This window comes from Bacillus rossius, chromosome 12 (genome assembly GCF_032445375.1).
Source record: "Bacillus rossius redtenbacheri isolate Brsri chromosome 12, Brsri_v3, whole genome shotgun sequence".
In the NCBI taxonomy this organism is placed as follows: Eukaryota; Metazoa; Arthropoda; class Insecta; order Phasmatodea; family Bacillidae; genus Bacillus; species Bacillus rossius.
The window spans coordinates 13,443,511-13,461,857 of NC_086339.1; the positions used below are offsets into that span (position 1 = coordinate 13,443,511).

Here is an 18,347-nt window from a genome sequence, read left to right on the forward strand (position 1 = left end):
TCTTATATTGAGGTAAAACTTCAGGGATGACTTGATGACATGTCATTTGATTTGTAGACATATTCCACCCACTTGAATCAGGTACCACTACTGAGAGGCAGAGCTTTGGACATGCTAAAAGAGAAGGGTTTTTCATTTTCTGAAATCAAGAGCTGAAGCTTCAATACACATGTTGGAAGAATGTATTTTGTGTGTTTCATAATTAGAAATGCTACTCATATTGGTAGAAGTGGCAGAGCAGGATTCGGTTTCACAAGCATTTAAGTTTACTCTAATGTAATGGAATTTTGATGTTGAAGGAAAAATATTCAGTTCTGTAAAAAGTTCAGCAGAAGGTGGCAATGCAGTATTCAAAAATGTTGAAGCATTTTGAGGTGAAGATGGTGACAGTTCTTCTGTGTTTGATACTATCATTTCGGAAACAGCATTTTGCAGAACACTTTCTTCAAGCTCTTGATTGTCCAACAATGCACTTCTAGCATCAAATGCAGCAGAATGTAATGACAAATCATGAAAGTCATCACTGGCTTCTTCATCCAGTTCTTTTTCCGAGTCAGTTTCCTCATCAGGAATGAGAAAAAGTTATCCAGCATTTCATTCTCATCCCGAAACTGTTCCTGCAAATTATTACCTACTTTTACTAACAGATCAAGGTATGGCTAGTTTATACTAAACTGAATAAATATATTTAGAAAAATATGCTTAATTTGAAGCGGTAATGGTAATTTGTCAAACCGTGTAACAATGTGTGATTTTATTGTTGTAATTGTGAAACCTAATAAAAATAATTACATAGGTAATGAAATAAATGAAACTGTATTAAATAGATCTTATGGAACATCTATAAATTATGTAAATTCATAAAAAAATTTCAATGTGATATTAATAACCAGTCGCAAAATTATATCACTAAATTAATAAAAAATAAAAATATAAAAATACTATAAAATTAACGGTGACACAATTTTTTTAATTCATATTTATTTATTAATTTCTCCACATTAGATATGATTTGCAGAAAAAATAAATAATTTTTCTAATTCATTTCAGTAGTTCTGTACGAACACAACTAGGGATACAAATTTATGCAAGTATTCAGTTATTTTAAGGATTTTTGAACACAACATTGCGGAAAATATTACATGTGGTGTATCTATAAATTTTCTTCTCTAGAGGTACAATGCAACCAAACTTCTATTGTTTCTCTGTGATGCCGTACGATAATGTATTATGTGTGTATTTACATAAATGAAGGAATAATAACTCCCTTCAACATATCAAAGGACTCTACATTATTTGAAACCGACGAAATTGTTGGTGGAAATATATATTCCCACAACTTTACCAGAGATGTAACATAGACCATGGGAATTATTATTCCCACATATTCAAAGCTATTCAGAAAAGTTCTAATTTTACCAATGTTTACAATGACCCTTAAAATATATTGAAAACATTGATACATTAACAATTATGTGGGTTACAGTACTTACTTTTACCATTTTTAATTAAACATTACAAATATATCGACAATCTCTCGAAAAAACCCACTAAAATAGTAAAAAAAACCACACACACCCGAGCTGATGCGAAAAAGTAAATAGTCAGAAGCACCAATATAACCAACCTATATTTTTTTCTGTGTTTGGTATAGATGTAGCTAGATGGCAGCACATGTATCAAATGGGAATAACTGCTCCCTTGGGCCCTGGTTAAGAAAAATAAATGTGGGAATACATATTCCCCTCACCCATGAAAGGGATAACTCGCATTTCGGTGTTTTATGTTGTAGTGATATGCATTGCGGTGTTATTTCGGTTTTTATCGCAATTCACGTTATAATATTGTCCCTATTTATTAGACATTCTTCGCTAGAGTCCCACCAGCCGGTTGACCAACAGCCGGTCGACCATCAGCCGGTCGGCAATCATTCAGTTGACCACCAGCTGGTCGGCCACCAGCCTTTCTATTAGCCGGTCGACCACCAGCCTTTCGACCACCAGCCTTTCTCTGTCAGCCGGTTGACCAACAGCTGGTCGGCCACCAGCCAGTCTCTGTCAGCCGGTTTCTGTCAGCCGGTCGGCCACCAGTCGGTCGACTACCAGCTGATCGGCCACCAGCCGATTAACCACCAGCCTTTCTCTGTCAGCCGGTCGACCACCAGCCGGTCTCTGTCAGCCAGTCGACCACCAGACTGTCTTTGTCAGCCGTTCGATCACCAGCCGGTCTCTGTCTGCCGTTCGACCACTAGCCTTTCTCTGTCAGCTGGTCGACCACCAGCCGGTCGATCACCAGCCGGTCTCTGTCAGCCGGTCGACCACCAGCCGGTCGGTAATCATTCAGTCGACCACCAGCTGATCTGTCACCAGCCGGTCGACCCCCAGCCAGTCTGCCACCAGCTGGTCGCCCACCAGCCGGTCGACCACCAGCCGGTCTCTGTCAGCCGTTCGATCACCAGCCGGTTTCTGTCAGCTGTTCGATCACCAGCCGGTCTCTGTCAGCCGTTCGATTACCAGCCTTTCTCTGTCATCCGGTCGACCACCAGCCGGTCTGCCACCAGCCGGTCGGCAATCAGTCGGTCGGCAATCAGTCGGTCGGCCACCAGCTGGTTGACCACCAGCCTTTCTTTGTCAGCTGGTCGACCACCAGCCGGTTTCTGTCAGCCGGTCGGCCACCAGCCGGTCAACTACCAGCTGGTCGGCCACCAGCCGGTTAACCACCAGCCTTTCTCTGTCAGCCGGTCGACCACCAGCCGGTCTCTGTCAGCCGGTCAACCACCAGCTGGTAGTCCGAGGAGAGCGCCGAGGGGACGGAATGCCCGCGGTCGGCGCGCGCCGTCGCCTGCTTGGCGGATCCTCCCGCATCACAACTAAACGCTCGGCATGCGGGAAGAAGGAACCGGCGTCCCGAGAGAATGTTACGTCAGTGTTAGCGCTTTCTCCTTCTTCTTTACGTTCTGCGCCGTGAATCTGATTTGTTGATTTAAATATCTGAAATAAAAACAGCTGAAAATTGTGCCAACGAGTCGTTGATGATAATAAACAGTGACATTTGCAGTGAACCTGTAATTGTACTATAGGATGATTTCACTCCGAAGTAAGTGAAATATATTTGATAAAAACTGATGACTTCGGTCATAGAAATAAACTGTAGGAAATCAGTTGATTTGACGTATTTTCAAATAAATTCAACTCGACTGGCGCTTATTCCACCGTTTTTTGTCCTATCATACGTATTATTTACTGTGGCGTAGCTGATGTCATATCGTTACAGTACAAACTTGTGTGAAAACCAATAATTCGTTAATAATGTGTGATTTTTAGCCCTCAGCGTAAATGAATATAATTTTCGTGTGCATGTTGTTTATTCTTCAGTATTAAACTTTATTGTTTTTCTATAGGATACATGTTTTAAAGTTATACAACATTTGGTATTATATTTCATTACTCTATATAGCTTGCTTTATTATATTTCAGTATTCTATTTAGCTTGAATGGATTTAAAATTTTCAACATTCTAGAATTGATTTTTTTCATCCAAATGACTTAGAATGCTTTAATATTAAGATCCTAGTAATAGATAGTCTGTAAATAATCGTCGTATTCCGTAGGAATAGCACGTATTTCATAAATTAATTAAGTTATATCAAAAAACTGAAAAGTATTGAGTTTTATCTTGTCATTCTGTAGCAAAGAGAATTTTAGAATTATAGTGCTTAGTCTTTGAGATGATAAGAGTTTTTTTTTGTTGGTTAAAAAGTCACCCTTTAGAATTATTAGTTGAAGACTCTTCGAAAAACATACCAGACAAAGCACAAGATAAGTTTCCCTCAGAATATGAGTTCTTAGGAATTGGTGATATAGGACGGATTAGTGATTGGGTTGGAAATCAGAGTAAGTAGTAAGTTTTTAAGCTTTTATTAGTTATATGACCTGAAAGAACATATATAATTAGCACAATGAAATCAGTCAGGAGCGGTGGAAGTGGAGTGAAGTCGTTGGTTGCTGGTAGGCTCAGCCGATGATCTTGGCGTGCGATCCGTATCCAAGCCCAGCACCATATGCCAGACCGTGGGCGGCGTAGGCGGCGGGGGCGCCGTAAGACAGAGCGGGGGCGGCGTAGGCACGAGCAGCGTAAGCAGCGGGGGCGGCGTAGGCGGCGGGTGCGTAAGCTCGGGCGGCGTACGCAGCGGGGGCGGCGTAAGACAGCGCGGGGGCGGCGTATGCACGAGCAGCGTACGCAGCAGGGGCGGCGTAGGCGGCGGGAGCGTATGCTCGGGCGGCGTACGCAGCGGGGGCAGCGTACGACAGGGCCGGTGCGGCGGCGTAGGCGGGGGCAGCCACTTTGGCGACGGCGGGGCCAACAGCCAGGGGCGTCTTGTGCACGACGGCGTTGAAGCCGTTGACGGGGTCGGCGGTGTACTCGACGGTGCGGCGGGTGCCGTCAGGCTCGTTGAGGCTGTAGCTGCCCTGGACGACGTCTCCTTGACGGCTCTCCTGCTGGTTCTTGGAGTCGCCGGTCAGAGCGTCCTGGATGTCGTAGGCGTAGTTGTAGGACGGGTTGGGGTCGTAGTCGGTGTCGATGGCGGCGGCGACCTTAGCCACGGCGGGGGCGGCGGCGTAGGAAAGGGCAGGTGCGGCGTAGGCGGCGGGGGCGGCGTAAGCTCGGGCGGCGTACGCAGCGGGGGCGGCGTACGACAGAGCGGGGGCGGCGTAGGTACGGGCTGCGTACGCTGCGGGTGCGGCGTACGACAGGGCGGGGGCGCCGTATGCTGCAGCGGCAACAGGGGCGCCGGGGGCCACCACGGCGGGGGCGCCCAGGTAGCCGGCGCTGGCGGCGGCCACGAGAGCCGCGAGGACCGCAAACTGAAACAAGAGCACCTCCAGTTATCGAGGGCGATGTGACCTGACTCAGCTATCACAAGTTCGACCTAGTGGAGATGTAAGTCCGAGGGTTTCTCTCGGGGTTCTCCCAGTCATGGCCGTCTCGTGTCTGCAGGCCTTGCTGAGATGACGGCTGCTTGGTGCAGTTTGAAGCCTCACCTTAAGCGCCATCGTGCTGGTTGTTGTGGGTGTGTCTGGTCGGAGCTCCTGGACTGAAGTGCCTTCTCCTGCCCTGGGTGGCCTCTTTTATAGCGAACTGATTCCTTCAGGTAGCAAAATACGGGCTTGCACTCTCTCCGCGATACCTTTCAAGGGGGGCGGTTGTAGATTACCGGTTTCAGCAGCTCGGAACACACACACACAGCCACGTGGGCGTTACGCCAGTTTTGTTCTTTTGGTTTCCTTCTTTTTAGCGATTAGTGTGTCCGTTCGGGAGGCCCCGGTCTGGTGGGGCCGGGAGGGGGAGAGATTTCCTCGTGCCGGGATTGTGGTCAGCGTCCCAACCTTGGAGAGGGGCTCGTCGGGCGAAATGCCAGTGGGTTACCAGCGGCGCTGGCCTCGTTGTTACACTTCTGGTGTCTCCCTCCCTTGCCCCGCCTTCCCCGTAACGCCTTTCTACCGACGGCGTGACATCACCGGCGTCTGGGGATCTTCCAGCTCGCGGCTGCGCTTCCCGCCAGACAAATCGCGCAATTTCAAATTGTAATTCCAAATCCTGTACTTTTTAACACGTTTTTTATTAACTCGCTTTCTTGTATGTCTGTTTGTTTCTCTGTTCTTCCGTTCGGCACAAATGTTGCAATCGATTTTAAACTAACTTCCCGATGAGTAAGAGACTTGATACTTTAACCATAGCTCAGAACTGGATGACAATGCGCACACAAGACTAAAAAGAAATTAGAAAATATTTTTTTGATAATATAAACCATTACTATACCACGTTTTCAAAACGGACTAAAAATTAAAAAATAATTTCTCTTAGCCTCATACAGATTCCTATACCCATACAGACTGTCCGGAGGAAATTATTGATTGTGAACTGTTAATACCCAGTAAAATACTTGTAAGATTTCAAATGAAAACGTGGGACCAATGCAATAGTAAGAAGTGTCGGGAGTAGCTGTCGTTGAGAAAACTCACCAACAGTTCATATAATTTGCAGTGCAATATAATTTTTAAGTTGTTAGTGACTTAGGTAAACTATTCATGAATCAATTATATATTTATGCGCCGTGCGTATTTCTTTTTAAATCTCACAAGTATTCATAAATATTAAAAAAAAATCACTTTCACAAATTTTTAGAACAATTTGTACGTGGCTAAAAATCTGTTTTGAGTTATAAATAGATATATGTGGGGCTAGGATAAATTAGTTATCCTTTTTAGTCCGTTTTTAAAACGTAGTATATAATAACAAGATACTTTTTTTTAAAATAATTTTTGGTTCACCCATGTCATAAATCATCCCTATGAAATGAGAAGGCGTGCGTTCTGACTACGCTGTCTGGAAGAAAGTCTGCCGAAATTAGTTTGGATTCTGTGTAGTGGCTTAAGGTAATATTTCGTTTTAATGAAACTATTGTTCCTCATAATCAGATTTCCTTTCGCTATTTATTTCTGAAGTATGCATGGGCATAGTGTCTCAATATAGAAAGTCTGTAAACATGTGAAATAATGCACTAATATATATTATGTCTCCAACGGAACAGGTCATTAAATTATCTTGGCCGTTTTGTCCACTACAGTCTCCGCGGGAAATGTTGAGAAATTATTTGAACATGGGAACCACACTGCTATTGTAAGAGCGCTGATATCTGTGTGCATTATTTGAAGCTGTCACGGTGTGTCAGAGGGAATAATATGCCTGCAGTTTAAAGCCTTAATATTTTTCGATATTGGTTCAATTCGATATCAATTATCACGTTAAAATAAAGAGGAGTAAAATGTATTACGTCAAAATTGATTTAGCAATATTGATGTTGACCACGTAAGTGTGTGTGTATGTGTGTGTATGCCGAAATTTTATGGTGTTAGTTTAAATTCTAACACGTGAAAGATAAGCAATTTTTTTTTTAACCTAGACTCTTGAGTACCGTCCATTGCTCTTGGTATGTACAAGAAGTAATTTATGACTTTCTTTCGGGAGAGAACGTACAGTAATAAAATTTAGATGTCTTTATTCCGTAAGTCGTAACTTTGGTTTGGAAGGGATAGCGTAATGATTGGTTGGACGTTATTTTATAATACTACGACATACGGAAGCCAATGGCACCGTCTCCGACCAAATCTATGGTTTCGGAAGATACATTACACTGAGTAAAATACATTTAAGTTCGTTTAACACCAGCTAATCAGGATCCCATTCGTTACCTACACGGAAAGAAAAGGATAACTATTCATTGATATTGGGCACATATATGATATAATTGCGTTGGTAGGATGAAAAATAAATAAATTATATTATTTACCTGCTTACATGTGCCGGATCCCATTAAAAAATTTAATGGTACGTTCTAACATTACCTCCTTTGTTAGAATAAAATTAATAAAAGTATTCAAGGCAAAAATTGAGTAAACCATGTGGCTAACATAAATTTACAAAATTGTTTATGTCATTAGAATGAACTCCCCTTCCTTTTGCATTCCCCCCCCCCCCCCCCCCCCCTTCCACCTGATTGGTTGGTTCTACATCACTTCCATCTGTTTAAGCCAGGGTTTGCCACGTCTGCATGGTTACATGGTGACCAGGAAGAGTTTTTTTTTTCATCCCATGGCCCACGCCATGTTGGTAAGACGCTTAAAACATTGGCGTAAGTGTAGTGTTTGCATCGTGGAAACAAACAGTTTTGTGGTAGTGGCTGAGTTTGACGACGAGTATTCCAATTGATACTTAACTAAACCTTCATCAGACGTGGTCAAGCATCGTTTCCGCAATATTGAGGTGGTGTTGCAATATGGCTGATGGCAAGGGGGGGGGGGGGGGGATGAAGTGACTTCAGCTACGGCACAGCATACCGTCTCTCCTGACAATTCCTAACCGGTCGGTTGTTAGTTGTTATTCGTTACTTCTGGCGTCCACCGTTTATCGTCAGCTGTTAGCTACTTGGACGGGCCGGGCCTATCGACGTGACGTAAACCTCTGTGCCGGGGCGGAGGGACTCGATCCCACACCCCTCCGGCCCTGGGGCGATACACGGCGCGTCGCGGTTCACCGGTCCCTGAAGGGGGGGGGGGAGGGGGGCTCGTGCCCCCGCCTTTCACTCTCGGGCGTCGCTGTGGCCGGCCGGACAGCGGTCAAGCGACCACGCCGCCGCCGGGGGCGAAGCTAGGCCACTCGCGCCACCGCCGCCCCCAGCCGCCAGCGCACGGGCTGCTCCCGCCATTAGCATTGCTTTACGATTTCACGGTAGAACTCGAGGGGGTATAGATAATGACACGCGTGTTTCTTGAAAAAAAAAAAAAATGTTACTCAAACAGAAACGTCTTTTTTTTTTATATAGCATATCTTTACTTCGGAGGCATAATACACTATGTCACATTACCCATATTTTTCACGAGAGCAGTTCAGTAAATTTTAAAAATAGTTGAGTAAATAAGTGACGTACTATTTAAAAAATATATATACTTCCTTTAAGACAGAGATCACATATCAAAAGGATTTTAAAATGCCACGACAAAAACTATATTGTCATATTTTCACAGATGAAGTCATTCAAAAAATTATATTCATTGCTAAACTTCAGTGACTTCACAGGAGAAAAGTATATGTAGTAGCCAGTCACTTTGACCAGTGACGGAATTCTGCAACGTTCGTTAAGTTCCCCACGATTCATATACTATATATACTCTGTCGGAAATCGCGTCTTTCACATTCTTGCCGTGTGATACGTCGTTCTAGCCCCAACTGTACCGACTACTAACATATAGGTGGGAGGGATGCTGGTATTATAAGCGACAACGAGTCTACTGAGATGGAATAAAGATTTCAATTTGCGGTATTAAATGTAAACAGGAGCGCGCTTGGTGATCGGTGGAGGATCACATCTTCTGGAAACTAAAAATAATACACAGTTTAAATCTGAAATTAAAAAAAAAATAATGTGCTTGAAGTTTTTCGTAAGGCCCAGTCAACGAAGAGTGTTTTTTTTAAATATCATAATAGCATCATGTTGCCAAAATAACATCTTACAAGTTTATGATTTTGTAATGTTGGCATTAATAAAAACGTCCTTAAAGTATATCAAGCATGTATTTTTGTTTTTTACTTTAGCTGTACGTGAAGTGTGTCTAAGGTTTGATATTTAAGTGGGTACCTGACTCCGCCATATCAGTTTTTTTTTATAGATTTCTAAAACTCATAATATTTATCTGCAGTAATTCTGCCAAGTCTGTGTCCCTAATTAGAAACTTTTAGTTATGTTTATTTTATATTACACGAGGAATAATGGATGTTACTCAGTCCGTACCAGTACAAGGAACGGAAACGTAAAACGGAAGCGGATCCTGACATAAAATATATTTACGTTTCACTATCCGTACCTATGTCGCTTCTAAAATGCACGAAAAACGGCAACCAATATCACAGTTACACGGTTACAAAAAAAAATTACTTAAATTAAAAAAAAATAAATGTTGAGATCAGAGAAAAAATCTTATTCAGGATTTACATATACACTGAATATATAAAAAAAATTGATAACACAAGATATTCTTGGACTTGAAATAATTTTTTTACGTATTTAAATTGTAAATTAACATGGCTACCACCGTGACCAAATACTCAGATTGTATTGGTCACACAGAGTGCGGTAAACGGAAGAGCTGGGTTTTTCCGAGGTAATCCTTACTTTCCGCGTGCGTTAAATTGTGGATACTCCGTTCCGTGAAATTCCGCCTCCGTTTACGTGATCCGTCTCCGCTTCCGTGTCATTGTAGAACGGGTCTTAGATGATCATGTAGGATGTCGTGACGAGGTTAGGTTTTAAATAAATGAATTGTGGTTTAACAAAACGACACAAAAATACATCTCCATGATGGAGGTGAACCGTAAATCAGACCTTAAGAGCAGTTTCGGCTTGAGTATCGGCTCAAGGAGCGCGATAATTGGCCTGCTCTTCGATTAATTCGCCCGGCGGCGCGCCATCCTGTGAAAGGTGTTTACTTGGAGGCGGCTCCGCGGTGACCTTGGGAGAGCGAGTCCCCGCGACCTTCGCCGCTTCTCCGGAGAGGCCGCTGTTGTCGGGCCGGATGTCCTTCATCCGGACGGTGATACGCTGTATCAGCGCGCTGTACGCTTGCTTTGCCCTCTGACTTGTATGGCACCTGGCTGAGTCGCTAAGGGCTACACTGGCTCTCGCATCGCATGTCTCTTCACCTCTACGCGCCAGTTCTGTCTGAGCGTCGGTAACGCGTCTCGATGGGACCTTTAAGTTATGGCCGTATTATTTTATGGTGAAATATTAACGATAGAGGCGCCCTGCACTTTCCTATGCAATTTACAATATCTACTGTGTGTAGTATTTTTGATACCAAAAAAGGTTAATGAAAACACACGTTGCATGCACGTATGTATCGTCTGTGACATTTAACTTGTCTAAAATTTGACAGTTCTCTAAGTAGTAGAACTGTTTCCGAGGCTAGGTATTTACTGTCCAATACAAGGTTGTTTTTTTTTTTTTTCCCCCGTTTTCCGTGGAAGTGTTGTCGTGTTACACTTTTATGATTTCTATCCACCGTTTATCGCGCCAGGAAATTTTTTATAAATGTTAGCAAATTGTCTTGATGTTTAGATATCCGTTATCTCTACCAGAGAACACGTGTGTGACGGGACCCGGGCGCACGGTGTACGCAGGGGCAGTCAACGGAACGCGAGTGGGTGCTGTCACAACTTAGAAACACATAACTTAGAAACACACAAGATATAAAGTTATGCCTGTTCTAAGTTTTGTGTTTCTAAGTTATGATAGTTCTAAGTTATATGGTTCGGCGTTGTGTGTTTCGAAATTACGTGTTTCTAAGTTATGACAGTTCTAAGTTACGACATTTCTAAGTTGTGTGATTTTGCGTTGTGTGTTTCTAAGCTATGATCGTTCTAAATTATGACAGTTCTAAGTTACGTGGATTTTTTTTTCGAGGTTTTATAAGTAATGGCTGTTCTAAGTTGTGTGTTTCTAAGTCATGTGCGGTTCCCAACGCGGGGCCACTCCTCCGGACGCGGTTCTTGGAGCGAACGCCGAGCGGCGCGTGTGAGTCACGAGCGGGAACCGGTTCTGCCCGCGCGCCGTCTCGCACCAGCTCGCACCATCTCGCACCATCTCGCACCATCTCGCACCGCCTGGCGGGGCCGGTCCGCCCGGTGACGCGGTCGGCCGAGCCCCCCTGCCTGTTCGACCCGTGCTCTTTAGTTCCCGCTCCGCGTTCGACAGCAATCCTTCCATTTTTGACGTGACAACATCTAATAAATCGATGAACGCCGGCTGCACGCACGAAAAAGTGTCCCGTTACGCACATTGTCCCGTTACCCTGTTTCCCGTTACGCTCATTGTACGCTTGCGCCGCATCTATCTCTCTTCCACTCGATTGGCCTATGAATCTACTATTATATTAAATAGGTTAAGGCGGGCTATTCAAAAGTAGCTTTTAAATTTAGTACTTAAAATAAATTATCATTTCATCAATGTTTTGTTATGACGTCACGTTAAACTATCGTCCGTAAACCGACTTTACAGACAACCATTTTTTTTTAAATATACCGTCATCAAGGCACAACTAATAATGTGGCTTTCTTCCAAAATCCATCATAATATATCTTCAGATAGTTTTATAGCATCTGTAACCAAATCAATATAGGGGAAGGCGGGGTAACTGGACGCAGTGGGTAATGGTACGCAGGTCAGTATCTGGCTAAAGAAGAGGAGACGCACGCAGGTGTACTGGTACTACTATGCGGCGAAAGGAGTAACTTCGTTCTAGTCGAGTGGCGATGGCGCGCGGCTGAAGTTGTGTCGGATATTTGTATTTTTTTAAATCTGTGTTTTTTCCAATAAGATCCTGAATTCATTACATTCGATGCAAGGAAAAAACTGTGTACTTTTGTAGAATTTTAGATGTTTATAAGTAATTAGTGGGCTTGTACTTCATGATCGTTTCAACTGTGACTGTCAGTAAACTGATATGGTGGCGTTTGGGGTATTCGTACGCAGGCATGCGTACCAATTCCCCATCTGCGTTTTATTTACCCGTGCGAAATTTGGTAACTGTTATTTTTAAATAGATCATATCAATGGTTTTTTACATTGTAAAAATAACAGAAACAAATATGTATACTAATTTCTCCAGTTCCAAAACCGTCGACATCAAGAACTACAGGGACCAGGAAGCGTTGTGGTACACAGCAGTTTTCTACCTGTCGGCGTTGTGGTCAATTTTGACATTCGGCGTTATGGTATTTTGGCGTTGTGGTAATTCGGCGTTGTGGTACAGTCGGCGTTGAGGTCAATTTTGACATTCGACGTTATGGTATTTTGGCGTTGTGGTAACGACCCAAGTCAGTGAAGCAGCTGAGAATAGAGAGCCGAAGTAGCTGAGACTGGTCTTTTTTTGTATTCGTTTATTAGCAGCCTTGGTTGAATGTTCTTTAAGATTCCAAAATGTTATAAAATCTTCCAGAAGATTTGAGAATGATCAATTGAATTGCAAATGGAAAATTCTGGTTGATAGGGCTGGACGCAGCAACCGACGACGAAGCCTTTCCAGCGTGTAGTGCATATTTTTCAAACAAAGCCCAGAGATAGGCCACACATACAACGGCGTCCTTCTCGGAATTGGCCTGTGTGGTTTACGCGGCGTTTCTGCAGGTCGTGTTTAAAACCCAGCATCTTGTCCGTCCGTGTATTTTGACGTCTCAGCGAGTCACCCGTCGCTTGTCGTCATCCGAGATTTTTTTTTGTATTCGTTTATTAGCAGCCTTGGTTGTCTGCCCTGCAACCGCTATATGTGTACGGGAAGCCTTCATTTCACAGACGAGAGAGCCAAACCTGAAGTTCATGCTAGGAAACCGTTTACATGATTTCACAGTATTTTTAAGGTAGCTATCCTAACTAAATCAACCGTCCACAATATTTTAAAGAATTTATAATGTAGCTAACCTAACCTAATTGACCATTAGTTATCATGATTGACAATGAACAAAAAAAACCGAAGATGCACGATCGGGCGTTTGGCTCTCTCGTCTGTGAAAAGAAGGATTCCCATAGGTTTACGACCGTGTGTTAAGACTTCCGTAGTGGGGACTTCCACGCTGTAAAAAAAGTGTGACAATACACAACTTGTATGTGGCTGCGGTGTGACCCCGAAGTTAGTGTAATGTTACACCTACAAGTGTCACTTTACTTTTTACTATCTTTGAAGTAAAAAAAAATACTATCAAAAGTGTAGCAGTACAATTTCCATGGGTTGGTAAATATGTTATAGTTATTGGTGTATTTGTACTCTGTGATACATAAATTTGCATATGTATGCATGTGTATTTTGTACCACAACTTTCCGTTAATTTTACTGCTTCGTTGAGAAAATTTTTACTAACCGTAATTATGTTAATTTGTACTAGGTCTATTTGCAATTTTTTTAGTTTATAACTCTTAATAAGCAGTGTGTTTTCGAGCGATTTATTAATTTTATTACCTCTAATTTTTTAAGTAAACGCTTTTAACAATGTGAATGTGCGCACTTTGCAGTTCCTTGGTAGTAGTATATTAACTCCTACAGTGATTTTTCAATTTTACAATGATATGTGTGTACCTACAAGTATAGTCTTCCGAAGAAAAAAATCAGACATCTGATTTTTTTTAACCCTTTATGTATGTGTAATGTGTAATTTAACACTTTAGTTATTGTATATTAATACAAGATTATCGTTCGTGTATTTTTACTGAAGCTTAATTGGGTTTTCTAGAAACAATTGTACTTTTATTATTTTTTATTTTTTAAAAAAAATCACGATACAAAATGTAAAAAAATTGTATTTTTTTACTTTTTCCCCCCCAGTGCGCCCTACAGTATCGGACAGTTGTCAGACTGGAGAATTCCTCCCAGGTTTAAGGACGAGGTGCGTCTTTTTTTCCCTCAAAGTTCCTGTTTTTATTTTTTTTTATTTTTTATGAATTCGTGGGGGGAGAAGGGTAGTTGTCAGTATCACCTTCGTGGTCCCGCCTTGGGATCGTAGCGCGAACCTGCCTCCTTGCGACCTTGATATTAATAGTCACTTAATTCTCGTAACTCGTTGGTTGTGAGTCTTGCCGCAGATCGAATTGGAAGCACCTTGTTTTGACACGGGAAATTAATTCACTGCATATGCATTGCCGATGCGCTCACCCGTTTAGTTCGCAACTCAGCTGCGGGCACCAGCGTGTGGTGGCATACCGAACACCTTAACATTGAACATCTGGAAGAACACTGTCTTTGGCCGTAACCGCTAGTAGTGTGGCTTGAGACGCCCGCCTATCGAGGGTTGTATTTGTGACAGTGAGAAGCTCTGGTGCTTCTAGCGCGGTATCGCCCCTTAAGCCTAAGACTGTGAACTGGCACTCAGTCTTCACGTCGTGCGTAGGGCAACGTTATATGGCGGAGAAGTAAAGATAAAGGTGTAATGAAAAGTCCGTCGAGTGCTTTCAAGAATATGTGCCGGATGTTTAATGCCTTGAAAATATTCTGAAAACACGCGTGTTAACCATTTTCACTCTTCTAGAATTACAGTTTAAAAACGAAATAGGAAAAAGAACCACTCAACCGCCTTCAGTGTTAATGCCTTTCGTAAATAGACATCAATCTGATATCTTGAACCGTTCTGAATTCCGTGGTTTTTGCTGAAGCTTTGCCCACCTTATTTATGCCCAAGGAGGCTGGACCCTGTATTTTTTCAACGTCCTTTACTAAGATGGAAATTCATCCTCATTCGTGAATAGATCTGTTGCTTTTTTCTTTTCACGCAAAGATAACAGTTTTAGATTATATCGGACGATAAATTTGAAAACATCTTTTTCACGATCAACATAATTTCGAGTCCTTTAACATGGCCGAAGTAAGTAGCATTTTCAGATTGCCGTATGTACGAAGATACATTCGCTGAACACTTGCGGAATCTCGCGATGGCATCGCATCTCGCTACGAACTTGTCCACCTACAACGTAATGTCACCGCCGGAAGCTGAAGTCCCAGAAGAGCCCAGGGTCGACAGGGAACGGTAAGCCTACAACTCACGTAGTTTCGGTTCCCTGCAAGAATTTCCGATGATTTCCGAAGTTTTGCGTTTTGGTACTAACGCCACTTCAGCCGCTAAATCAGAAGTTTCCTATGAAAACAAGCATGTTGTGACTGACCTAATCTAACCTAACCCTTCGATTTTTTTAATTTCAATTTTTGAGAGAACTCCGAAGTTGCACGAACGTGGTAGGGAACCGAAACTATGTGAGCTGTAGGCTTCCCGACAGGAACACCGCACGCAAGTCCAGGGCGTATTGGCGAAACTGCATTTGATGCGTCAGCGCTTATATTCTTTTTTATTAACGTTATCAAAAACCAATTTTCGTGGCTAAAAGATTTTGGTTCGGGAAGGCATTTAGTTACATAATAAATTCATTTAAAAAATTATATGTTGGCTTATTTATAGTTAGAAAAAATAAATTAGTATTTTTTCCTTATTTTTTTTTAACATTCGAGTACGGTGAATTTCCTTATAATAATTTAAGTAATCCTAATTTAAAATAATTACATTGCTTTGTGATAAATTAATAAAATATAATTCTGTTTAAAATTGTAGATTTGGCGACCTAGGTAGCACCGTTGGATAAAATATCGCCTATTATTTGTGTACCTTCGTCCTGTAGATAACAGTTCGACAATATCAATGGTGGTTTTGAAAATTTTGACGTTGGTCCTAACGTGTCATGTAGCATCATGCACAATTATATTTTTAATATTTAAGTTGCAATATACGAAAACCCCTTTTTAGTGGTAAAAATGAAATTGTATTATTATTTTCTTTTGTTAGCTTATAGTAGTAATTTAAAATAAATTATATTTAGAAAATAAATATGACAACAGATTCAAAGTTTTAAACTCTACGTGTTAGTGTCGGCCCTGTGCTATGTAGGTGTCGACGTGCTATCGATATATGGTTCTCGACGTGGATGTTGAACTGAATTCTGAGTTAATATCGACCCATCGCCGTACCCACCACCTCGATCTAGACATCGCGTCGTACAGCCCTATCGGCCGTGAGGAGAGAGTGGTGGTGGGTGTGGCGACCAGCGGACACTAGACAGGGTCTCACCGCCCCTCCCCCACCCCTTTTTGAGTTGAGAATGGTCCCTGTCGCGTGACCTTCACGCTGCTACTCGCAGGCCATTCGCTTCTCGTGACCCCCGCGTCACCCCGCTTCACCCCGCAGTGACTCACGTTGGAGAGATTTACTTTTTTTTTGGTCCATTTGAACAGCCACTTTCGAATGCAAGTGGCTTAATGTACCGCCGATCCGTCATTAATTTTTTTTTTACCATTTGTTACGTAAGTGGATGAGTATAAAATGTGTCAGAATTAGTAAAATAAATTACTTTCACCGCAATAAAAATATATATATTTGTGGACGTAATACAAATTATTTGGTATTTGATATTATGAAAAAAAACATTTGTACATATAATACATATGAATGTTTTTTACTTCTTGCAAAACATTTGAGCCATCTTTAGTGTGCAAGACACCAGTGACCATAGTTTCTACAACTCGCCCTCACGTTGGCAGAGTCACGTGGACCAACGGATAGGGCGCGTGTCGTAGGGAAGCCTTATTTCACAGACGAGAGAGCCACACCCGAAGTTCATTCGCGCTTTTTTTTTTCCGTACCACAACAGGTGTATTTATTTGGGATGTAGCTTACTCATACGTCATACGCCGTTCTATCTCATTGTATAAACCGGTGTGGTATTAAATTTTGCGGTCGATTAGGATAGGTTAGCTACATTATAAATACTTTAAAACATTGTGGATGGTTGGTTATATTAGGGAAGTATAGCTACATTAAAAATACTGTAAAATAATTTTATGGTTTCTTAGCAAATAACTTTTTAATATGTAGCTATCCAGCGCTAGGAAACCGTTTACATGATTTAACAGTATCTTTAATGCAGCTATCCTAACCAAATCAACCGTCCACAATGTTTTAAAGTATTGATAATGTAGCTAACCTAACCTAATTGACCATTAGTTATCATTTGTCCAAAATAAACATTCACGGACACACGGCAAACGAAAAATATGGCGGCGTACAAATAAATACAGTTGCCTTGTTTATGGTCTTTCCTTTTATCAACACCGCCATATTTATTTACAATGAACCAAAAAAACAACCGAAGATGCACGATCGGGCGTTTGGCTCTCTCGTCTGTGAAAAGAAGGCTTCCCCGTGTCTTACGGCACACAGCATGCTTGTACGCTCTGGTTAGGGGGTACGCATTTTTCACGATAAGATTTCCGGACGAGCTGTGTGGTAAAAACATTCGTTGCTTCGGCGTGTTTCGTGATTGGTTGGGCTTCGTGCAGCCACGTGTCTGCTGCGGGGGGCACTCAGTGCGGAAGCAAAGGGTCCAGAACGGGCCGAGTCAAATGGGGCAGTGTCTTTACCTGCAGACGACAGCAGATCCGAGCAAAAAAACTGCTGCTGCGGACATGATTTTTAGGCAGTCTAATTATGTGTTTGCAAATAAAAAAAAATGGCCCTGACTATGGTGTATAGTGTGGTGGCCGAATGTGTGTTGCACAGTGTGATATAAAATGTGGTAATATATTGTCAAAATTATCATTCTCTAGTTGAGGCCAATGTGCCGTCTTCCAGAATTTTCTTGGATCCATTTGCTATATCCAGGGGGAGCGATCCAAATTACCGTCACTAGCTGTTCTATAAGCTTTTTTTTCAAGTTGGGACCACTGATCCCAATCAGATAATCCTGCACGATGTTCTCCGTTAGAATTCAGGAAAGTTCGTGTATGTTTGCGCTGCTGATGAGAATAAAGTAGCGCATTTTGATAGTGCAAAAAAAAAAAGCAGGCACACTATACACGGAATATAAATCAGAGTATAAATACATCAAACCAAATATAATAATAATTAAAATTTCTATCCAATTCAAGTTTTGAAATTTTGATTTCGCCGACAAGCAAGAATATTAATTAATTGGTGATAATGTTCTATTATTGCTTATGATAACAGATGAACCATTATTCGACTCAGTATTAATAAGCGTTGTCTTAAGGTGTTATGAAAAATTAATTAAAAACGTTTACATTATTGCAGGTTGGGAAAGAGATTCATCCCAGTGGCGCACGCCAATTATGCATCTTTGCACCGTATGGTTGCCTGGTTAAAGTTAATAGCTAAGTGTCGATCACATAGGACTGTCTAGTTGTCAC

At 42.1% G+C, this 18,347-nt stretch overlaps 2 protein-coding genes across 4 annotated transcripts in view; one reads left to right on the forward strand and one right to left on the reverse strand.

Annotated features, from left to right (window-relative positions):
* Positions 1–18,347, forward strand: part of LOC134537554 (neurobeachin-like protein 1) — a 611,081-nt gene that overhangs the window by 358,525 nt on the left and 234,209 nt on the right. The gene's annotated exons all lie outside the window — the stretch shown is intronic.
* On the reverse strand, positions 3,902–5,128 carry LOC134537556 (cuticle protein 21-like). Its single transcript, XM_063378122.1, has 2 exons — positions 5,043–5,128; positions 3,902–4,865 (listed from the first exon to the last, which is right to left on the reverse strand). The coding sequence occupies exons 1-2, from the start codon at positions 5,052–5,054 to the stop codon at positions 4,014–4,016; spliced, it is 864 nt and encodes a 287-aa protein (XP_063234192.1). The 5' UTR covers positions 5,055–5,128; the 3' UTR covers positions 3,902–4,013.